The 10,450-nt window shown below is 31.7% G+C and overlaps 1 protein-coding gene and 1 long non-coding RNA gene across 2 annotated transcripts; both read right to left on the reverse strand.

Moving 5' to 3' along the window:
- Positions 1 to 1,122: 1,122 nt before the first annotated feature.
- Positions 1,123 to 2,822, reverse strand: LOC114174694 (serrate RNA effector molecule homolog). Its single transcript, XM_028059521.1, has 2 exons — positions 2,423 to 2,822; positions 1,123 to 2,054 (listed from the first exon to the last, which is right to left on the reverse strand). Exons 1-2 carry the CDS (start codon positions 2,736 to 2,738, stop codon positions 1,342 to 1,344), a joined length of 1,029 nt encoding a protein of 342 aa, XP_027915322.1. The 5' UTR covers positions 2,739 to 2,822; the 3' UTR covers positions 1,123 to 1,341.
- A 4,485-nt stretch (positions 2,823 to 7,307) lies between these two features.
- Positions 7,308 to 9,274, reverse strand: LOC114168146. Its single transcript, XR_003600622.1, has 3 exons — positions 9,158 to 9,274; positions 8,978 to 9,049; positions 7,308 to 7,557 (listed from the first exon to the last, which is right to left on the reverse strand). It is a non-coding gene; the product is annotated as an uncharacterized LOC114168146 (long non-coding RNA).
- Positions 9,275 to 10,450: the final 1,176 nt, after the last annotated feature.

The following is a 10,450-nucleotide window of genomic DNA, read 5'->3' on the forward strand; positions in this document are numbered from 1 at the left end:
TTTAAAGTCTGAAACTATAGTCAATTTAAAAAATATGGTGGTCGAAGTTATACAGATAATATTGTGATCAATGACTCATTAACCGAAAGTCGATGCTTAAAATTAACTGGATAACATTTGGTTACAAGATTAAGAATAAAATGTTTAAGTCAAAACCAACCCAATACAAAAATAAATTCTTAAATAAATATATCTCATGATGAATTACTTTGAATTATTTAAAATCCAAAACTATATTCAATAAATTAGATTAATTTAAAATCTAAAAAATAAATTTTGACCCATTTAAATGCACTTAAAACAGTTTGATATTAGAATAAAATTCAATAGTTGGATTTTTTTTTTCTTTTGCACCTTAATACTTAGCCTAAACCGATATGGATACACTCATTCGCACACAATAAATTATCCAATAATTAATCAAGGACCATTTACATAGAAAAATCTCTTCAACCTCATAAATCATACCCTCTTTTATTTTTAAAAAAACACATTTACTTAGATTTGAGCATGCGCAAATAATTATTTTTCTTATTTAGTTGACTGAAATATATATCTAATGTACAAGAATTTAAGATTTGAGAGCAATATATAACCAATTAATTAGACTCCAGTTTGTACCATGATGTAAAATTGTACAATCTTATCCTTGATTTTGACGAAAATATCTCTCATTAAGTATATATAGATAGATAAAACAAAAGTTGACAGTTCTACGATCTTCTCTTTGCCAAATTTATAATTTACAAAGACTGTGTTTTCTCTCCATTAATATGTCTAACTATAGCAAATTAGCAAAACCTAATTAAAAAGAATAGTTGAAGGATTTGAAACAACTCAAGTATTTCATATATATAATATATACTTGTTCCTGATAAAAAAAAAACGATAAAAACACTATTTTTTTTCTCATTTTAAATTCTAAAAGCAACCATTTTATGAACTCTGAGACATATTTTAACCTAAAAATAATTATAATCGTACTTGGCAAGAACATTCTCAGTATCTCAATAAAGCATATACGTATAATGTCCCCAAAAACAAACTATATACCGATATGTTTGGTCATACACTAGCAGAACTAGTTAAGTATTAATATATATACTACTTCTTATTGCTTATAAAGAAAATAACACAAACCCAAAGGGTTCACTGTGCTTTGTTAAAACAAAACTACTTTGAAAATGAACTGTTTTTTTTTTTTTTTAATTAAAAACACAAAACCACCTAGAATTATTGTTTCTCACTACATGTCTCTCTCTATAAGCTAGCTTTTAGAAAGTAGTAAAATACAAAAAACTCAATGAAGTTCAGCAATGGTTGATTTCTCTGGTCTATTTTTTAATCGTCCTCCATGGAAGGAACTTGATTCAGGTCAAGATCAAAATCCAGTGGGCCACGCAATAACCCTTCCTTCACCGGAGAAGATGTCTCCACATCATTTTCTTCATTGTTCATCTTCTCCTTCTCCTTCTCCTCATCCACAACTTCAACTTTCTCTGCAACATCTTCGTTCTTCTCCTCCGCAGCCTCATCATAAGGCTCAACTTCCATTTTCTCAGCATCATTATCAGAAAAAGGCTCGCACTCTTTGTTCAATTCACAAGGAAGCTCCATTTGATGATAAATTCCATCAATCAAGGAACCAGGCTCCTCTTGTTTATTCTCAGAAGCAGGAACTGCTTCTTCTGTGTTCTCAACCACGTTTTCTGCAACTTCTTCGCTTTCTACAGAATCATTCACTGTTTCTTCCCCTTTCTCTGTCTCCATCTTCGAAAGCCCCTCATGAGCTATCTCCTTGTCTTCTTCAGCCTTCACATCACCATCATTGCTTGAGTCAACCACTCCTCCCTCTTTGTTTAGGTCAAAATCCGAAAGTTCTCCCTTTTCAGGCTTCACTTCAATGTTCTCCTCAGCAACAGTTTCCACTTTTTCTTTGAACACATCGTCATGAATATACGCATCCATTTCTTCTGGGCCTTGGTTCAGGTCTATCAAAACCCCTCTCTGAGACATGTTCTTGTCATCATCTTCCACTTTCTCATTCTCTCCACCTTCTCAAAACACAGCACATAATCATCTATGTAAAGAAAAAGTGCTAACAACACACTCACTCACAGTTTATCACTCTATATCATTCAATAACCAAGATTTACTATAGTTTCTGTAGAAATTCAATTCGAAACATTGCGCTTCGGAATGTATTACCAGCATTTATCTCTACTACATAGATCCGACTCATTGAATAATAACAAGTGAGATCTACAGAATTTAATACCCTCCAACAAAATTCAGCAAAGATTAACGAGTATTGAAAACAGTTCACTTTGGAGTGTGGATATTATTAGCATTTATATATCAGAAAACCAACTATGGTATTAGATCAAGAAATTCATATATGAAAACTGGATTTTGTCTATACCTTGAGGAGGCACCATTTCAGCATGCTGTTCAACAGCTGGGGATGAAAGAGGATCAGAAGAGTTGGCACGATGAGGATCGATCTCTGATGAAGCCTTCCTCTTGTGACCCGCCAAAGCCAAGGGATCCGGATCCACTGAATCCGCTTCAGTGACGTCATCAGCACCACCCTTAAGCTCCATTGTTTCCGAGGAGCAAGCAATTCCCTTTTCTCCGTCTCCCTGAGATCCTTCTCTACCTTGAATTGGAGTAGCAGCAGCAGCGTTCATGGTGGTGGTGGTGGTGGCCTCCATTTTCACTGATTCTGAGTTCTGCATTAAGGAACTGAAACTGAGAGCAACGTTAAACTGCGAAAACACGGAGAAAACGAACACAGAATAATAATGATAATAATAGCTTAATGTTGTGGGTAGGGTTCTTGCACTGGAAAAAGGTTCTTATATATATATAAGCTACGTAAGTTGACATAATGTTTAGGTGGCGAAGACTTATATGAACAAAACGGCGCCGTATTGTACTCTTTATATATATTTTTTTATTTCACACGTTTTTCAATTTTATAATTTTTGAAAATATTTTGAGGAGACAAAAATTTGGAAATCCTCGTGAAATTTACTTAAAATGAATCTCTATCTGTTGTTCTGATCTAAAGTGTATTGCGAAATTTACCTAAGACCGTGTTTGGTTGTTCAGTTTGCAAAACACCAAACTTACCTTCACAGAAAAAAACTATATAATATTACTCATTTTAACTCAATTTTTTTTTCTTAAACGCACTTCAACTTTTAAGCGAAACGCAGCGGAACGTACTTTTAACGGTGTTTTTTTTTTTTTTTTTTTCCTTTAACGTAAGTTTTTTCCTCTTTGTATATGCTCACTGCCAACTAAGAATAAACGCACTGCATACACAAATATGTATATATATTAATTCATATAATATATATATTTTTTATTTCTATCTTTTTTTTTGTTCGTCATTTATTAAATTTTTAACTTAATCTCTTTTCCCTTTTTCTCACTCTCTGTTGTAGAACTAGTATTTGTCATAAAAAGTATTTATGATGTCTTTAATGACATAATTAAAGATAATCATTTTAAATATGTGGAAGAAATTAATGTTTATGTCTTTTTCTGGTTTTGTAATAACAATTGTTAGAAGTCAAATGTTTTTTTGTGAAATTCAAATTTCAAAGACGCGCTCAAAGATATCTCTCGAAAAATATTGAAATATTTTTCATTTTTAATCGATGTGTAATAAATTAAATTATAAATGCAACGCTCACTCTCCCACGTTAAGTGGAATTTTAGTCTTTTATAATAAATTTCAAACTGATTAGTGCTCTTAATTTTCAATAAAAGTATCATTTTTGTCTATTTAATTTATTCTTAAATTAATCACTTTAGTTTTCTCAATTAAAGGAATGTATTTATTAAGAAAATAAAGTTAATTTACTAAACTAGTTTTAAAATGCAGCTTATTTATTATTTTCCACAGATATCCCAAATGACCTTAAATCACGGTTATAGTGAGGGACACATTATTTTGTATTAGAAAATGAAAAGTCTTCAATAATATTGATTACCTTTGTGTTATAATTGTACCTTAAGGTAAGAACAAATAGGTGCTAATTTTTTAATCTACAATTGCATTATTTTTATTCAGAAAATAATTTATTTGGAAATAAAAGATAATAATATTTCTTCGAAAATTGAAAAGTGTAAATTCGAAATTATATTAAAATAATATAATTTTGGGAAGGAATGAGTGGTTTAAAGTCTTTAGTTTCTAGAAAAAAAAATCACTTGTGTTTATAATTTGATTTAGCTTTAAATATGTTTTAATTGATCAAATTTTCTTTTAATCTCCTGTAAACCAAAAATATTTTTTATTTCTCAAACATTAGAAATTGTTCTTGTCCTCTCATTACTAACAACTTGCCACTTCTTGTTAATGCAACTAATAACATTCATAATAATGACATGTATAATTATAATAATAATATAAAAAAAATCAATTTCTTTCTTGTTTAAATATCTTTCAAGTTCTTAAATTTATGTAGAAGTTACTTTTAGCTTCTTAAATAAAAAATTATTGTTTCCCTTAATTTTTAAATTACTTTTTTAGTCTCTTAAATTTAAAAATATTTTTCATAGTCCTAAAATTAAAATGTGTTGTTTTAGCGATTATAATTTCAAAGGGATGTTTTAATCACGTCAAATTTCAATATGAATTTTCAGTCTTTCAATTTGAAAATGACCTATTACAGTTGACAAAGTTTTCGTTGCTAAAAGTTCAAGTTACTTCACTGGCAACATATTTTCTAACAATTTTAGAAATAATATTAATACAATTTTAAACTTCAAAAATTTAGATATTAGCAAGTAATGTTTTAAGATAAGTTAATAATCCGTGATTTTAAAGAAACAAAAACTAGTAAAATGAAATGAAATAGTGTGTTTACATATTGTATAGCTATAAGACAATGTATATTTTAATATCAAAAATCAAATTTAGGTAAAACAAAATCATTGCATGACACGTGGAAAAGAAAAGAAAACTGAGCATGAGGAAGATGTAAAACGACATCGTTGTGGTAAAGAGTGCCGGTTGCCCTAGCTACTATAAAAGAGGAAAAGAAGAGAAAAGCGACAGAAAAAGAAAACCATATGCTAATAATATCGCATTTTTTAGGAAGTCTCACGTCGATTCGAGATATATAAAGTTAATTTATAATATATAAATGAGGTGCAAACTTCACCTTAAAAGTCAGTTTTATGGAGTTGAATTAGGCTTAAACTTCATTTCTAACATGATATCAAAGTCAGGTTAGAGTCTATTCTAGCAAGTTTTCTTGGACATTCTATTCCCCCCGATATTGGACTGCTAACGGACCACCCATTAATTTCTAGTCCCACACACGAGATGAATATACATCGACGTGAGGAGGTGTGTTGGAAGTCTCATGTTGGAAGTCTCACATCGACTAGAGATAAAGCCAATTCACCTTAAAAGCCGATTTTGTGAGATTGAGTTAGGCTTAAACTCCACTTCTAACATATACTAATTAGGTCAACAAACTTTTCAATCACATTCATCTTGAATTAAAAGAGGTCAAAGTGAGTAAATTTGACTTACACACATTAGTTTATTAAGGATTGAATTAAAGATGAGTTAGTTCGATCCTGTTCATAAACAAAAATTTTGTAATTTCACTCAACCCACCACAGGTTGGCGAGATAATCCACTTAAAGGATGTTTTATTTTTCTAAATTATTTTATATATTTATTATAGTACAATCATACAATCAAAGTGAATTGACTCGACTCACTGATTTACAATATTATTTTATGACAGCACAATCAAAGTGTTCACCTATTTTACTAAAACATTATTTAAAGACAATAGTTAAAAGTTAAAGTGTCAGCTTAACAAACCAATAAATTAAACATCGACACTATTCAAATATTATTGAACATCGTATTAACGTATTTAAAAATATCAAATTATCAACCTATATAATTCAAAATAATAAATAATTATAATAAAACTTGTGAAAAAATGAAATAAAAAAGACTAATAAATGATTTTGTTAGTGGGTTGTGGATCAATAGATGTTCTTACTAATCAAGTTCTTGTTTCATATGTGTGTGTATCGGGGGATGTTCTTGTGCAATGAGAAAAATCATACAGTAATGTGTTCAATAAGGGAAACCATAAATAGTTGTCCATGAATTAAAAATAATCATTATTAAAACTGAAAATGATAGATTATAATTAGAATACAATAAATTGTAATTATTCATGAATATAAAAGATGAAATATATTTACTTCTTGTGTTCCAAACAAAAGGTGATTTAAAGAGAAAGTTAACATCTTACAATTCTTTCTTAAACTTGTCATGAGTTATCAAATGTATAAGAACTCAATTATCTTATATGGGTTTCTTTCATTTTTCATGACGAGTTGGGAGTGAAGGAGGTTGAACAACACTAGTATCATCTTTTGAAGGTTGATACCTTGATTTCTCCTTTTTCTTCATCATTGTATCCTCAAGTTTTCTATACCTATTACGAGACAATATGTGTGGGAGTTTATTTGAGCAATGATGAACATGATTTTCACTTCAAGAAAATGTCTCATTAACAACCAATTTTAGTAACAAACAATTGTTAATCATTTTAATGATTAATTTCAATATCAATTTACAAAATAAAAATACTGGTTACTAAAATAGATATTATTATGAATAAAAAATTATAATTAGTCGCTAAATTGATTTACGGTTATACTGTACCGCAAATCAAGCTTGTATTTTCTATACTTGCTACCCTATTCACATCCTAACAAAACAAATGTCCTACGCTCTGAATGTCCATTGATGGTGTCAGATATTACAATAATAACAATAAAAACAAGAAGAAAAGCTATACATCAAACCCACTTAAGTAGGTCATCCCGTGTTTTAAAAATCTCATCAGTTGTGAACGATCCACTATAATCTCCTTCCATCATTTCATTTTCACTCATAAACAATTCACAGTCTTTCATATACAAACTCTGGTTAACTTCATCTTATATATCTCATACATTACTCTAAAAGTAGTCCATCTATGGCATCAAATATCCAACACCAAAAGCATTTAGAAAATTAATTATGTGAACACTATGCATAATTGTAAGATAAATTGAGTAAATTACTTTGAACAACTGTTTCTATATTTTTTGTGAATTTTATTTGAAATATTAGACTCGTCGCTTTCTTAAATTAAATTGAATTTTTTTTGCTCTATATAATTGAAGAGTATTATTCCATAGTATCAATTTTTTTTTCTATATTAATTTTGTAACGTCCCATTTAATCAATAAACATAATTAAAGGAAGCGTCACACAAGATAATACAGCAGTGCGCAGTTCTGGAGTTTTAAACTTAACTCCTTACAACCCAAGGCATACCACGATGTCCAAAAAGAAACAGGTTATACAGTTTAATGGAAACATATAGAAATCTAAAAGACGGACAAGTACATGGGCCATAGCCCTAAAGAAAAGCCCAAGAATGACATGAAGTCCAGTCCAAGTAGACTATGCAACAGAATCATCTCTCCACTGTTGACCACGAGTACCTCTCACATCTGCTCCCATCAATAAATTGATGATCATCGCAAAGGTAGAAGAACAACATACAAATAATCAAACAAGCAAAGGGTAAGCTAGAGCCAAAAAGATTTCATCATGCAATCAGATATACTCCACAGTCCAATATACACACATCATCCAAGCATGTTATGACCTTCCAAATCAATACACTAAGACTCGACTCGACTCATCCGAATACATATAATCTGGTCGGATTCAGTGGATGCTTGCACTTGTGGTGGATACTTCTACTCACCCACGAGCTGCTCACCCCCGAGCTATGTGTTACAAGTGTTACAATAATTCAATCCCCCACACACAAGGTTAGCCCTTAATGAGTTTCAAGCCTCCTGCTACTCTCACCACAAGAGTCAGTCCGCTCTAAGTGAGACTAACTGACTCCTTAGAGTGTCAGGATGCAATCCTTACCTTGAATCCTTACCAAATTATATAGATGGGGCACCACCATGGACACCCAGTAACAGGGACCATGAAATTATGTCCCGACCACTGAAGCACGACCCTGAAACCTCACCTAGAGATTCCAAGGAATTACGCACTGACACATACCAAATATATTCAAACAACCAAATAACAATAATCATGCATTCAAACCTCATGTCAACATTTGTAACCACTTTCCATTCGTATTCCATGTTGAACCCATGCCATCTCATTCTTCCAATTTCATGAATATAGAGTCTCATCTCATACCAATATCATTCCCATTTTAATATCATCCATCTCATTCACTTTACATGCTAAGGTCACACCAATATATCAATTCAATTCGTAACTACATATATTCCATACCATTTCTCATACTTCATACTTAAAACATACCAATCAATCAACCAAACAATTTATAGTACCCAGGTGAAGAAAACAGCGAGGCCTACAACGCATCTCTCTCAAGCCAGAAGCCATCGCTCAGGCGAGAGGGGTTCCCTCGCTTAGGCGAGATTGCGACAGAGGCCCTGGGAGATTTTTCGCGAACTCGCTTAGGCGAGCCCTCCCTCACCTAAGCGAGCCCACTCCTCGCCCAAAAGTGAGGTCCCTCGCCTAGACTGCAACTGTAGCAACACACCTCGAGCTCCCACGCGTTCTCGCTTAGGCGAGCATCTCTCGCCTGAGCAAGATAGTACCTCGCTCAAAACTAAGACCCTTCACCTGAGCGAGAGCTCGAGTGCGAGCTAGGGTTTGTTCTCTGCAAGTCTCGCCTAGGCGAGACCGGGTCGCTTGGGCGAGAATAACAGGTCTCGCCACTGTTCATCCTGCAACAGCTATATTTTCATACTCAAACAATAGTATCAACCAGCACATGCATCCACAGTAGCATACAAGCTCAGAAATCACGGAATAAAGGCAAAACAAACATCAATCACATCAAATAGAAAGGTTTCTAGCTTCCCTTACCTGGAAAGGAGCTAATCTCGGCTTCAACTCTTAAACCAACGGGACCGACAGCTCCAAGAGCAGATATAAGAACTAGAACCAGTAGCACAGAACAGGAGCGAGGTTACTAAAGTGGACCTCTAACGGGAAAAGAACAACAGAACCTTGAAGGAAAATAGTAGGGGTTGAGGTTTAGCTTACGTGAAGACGAGCTGAGCTTAGAGCTAGCTTGACCAAGAGCAGCCGTAAGTAACCCTATCAGAGCGTTCTCAAAAGAAGTGGGGCAGCGTTTTAGGTTCTGTTTTGCAAGAATGAGACTGAAAGAAAAACCCTAGCAGCTTTAGTGGCCTTAACACCCTATGGGCCAGCCCTTAGGTCCAACAGATTAAGGCCAGCCCTTAAACATTAGGGCAGAAAATAAAACTGAGCATACAAATTTTCAGTTTCAAATTAACTATGAATTCAATTATGTTCCAACAAGTTCATGACATCTAATAACATATTTTAGATAAAATATTCAACATATTTCAAAATTATTAATTTGTTTCTATTGAATCCAAACACTATATCTTTAAGGTTTCAAATCTAACATTTATTCCTCTAAAACTTCTCACGAAATCATTGGAATTCTGAATTGATATTATGTTTGAGATGTGAGTGAATGTTTTACTCATATGCACCAGATAGATAAGAATGGGAGAGAGAATGATAATACATGATATGGTAAATTATTATCAAGATTAAATTCGTAATCCATATTTTAAATTTTTAAGTGCAAACAACTTTTTCTAAAATAATCAGTCAACAAATGTGTTTAATTTATTTTTAAAAAAAATAGATAAATAATAAGTTTTTCTTAACTTTTATAGTACCTTGTGATGAGTTAAGTTATCCATAGATTTGAAGCATGACAAATGAGACTACTTCAATGCTAAATGATATGTGACAGGTTAAACAAATTTTGAGAAAACTCATGTTGCTACCAAATGTGACTAGTCTAGGGCCAAACAAACACATAATGAATAATGAATTAGATACCTTCTAAATTTTCACCTTGTGAAAACATTTTTTAGGTAAAAGCTTTATTAGATCTTTTCTTATTATGTTTTATTTTATTTAAATAAATTTCCTCAAGTTACATTATTTTTTTAAGATATTACAAGTTTGATTTTAAGTTGTTAGATTTTATAAAATTCATATTTTTTTTATCTCTTATACCATTTAAAATGTAATTTAATTATAGTTAAACACTTGTTTATGCTTAAAACCAGTCTTATATAAGACCCATTATATAAGACCCATTATAATTACACTTGTTTATACCATTTAAAGTCTTATAGGATTCACAATTTATTTCATTTTTTTGCAATTTAAAAATTAATTTAATTATATAATTGAATACTTTTCTAAGACCATAGCTTTATATAAGGTCTTAAATTTAATCTTTATATGTTACATCATCATATTTTAATGATATTCTTACAAAACTAATGT

This window comes from Vigna unguiculata, chromosome 2 (genome assembly GCF_004118075.2).
Source record: "Vigna unguiculata cultivar IT97K-499-35 chromosome 2, ASM411807v1, whole genome shotgun sequence".
Classification (NCBI taxonomy): domain Eukaryota; kingdom Viridiplantae; phylum Streptophyta; class Magnoliopsida; order Fabales; family Fabaceae; genus Vigna; species Vigna unguiculata.

Coding starts and splice junctions, on each gene's coding strand:
- LOC114174694 (XM_028059521.1), bottom strand. CDS start 2,738: ATGCAGAACTCAGAATCAGTGAAAATGGAGGCCACCACCACCACCACC. Junction 2,055..2,422: donor TGAAATGGTGCCTCCTCAAG/GTATAGACAAAA, acceptor TGTTTTGAGAAG/GTGGAGAGAATGAGAAAGTG.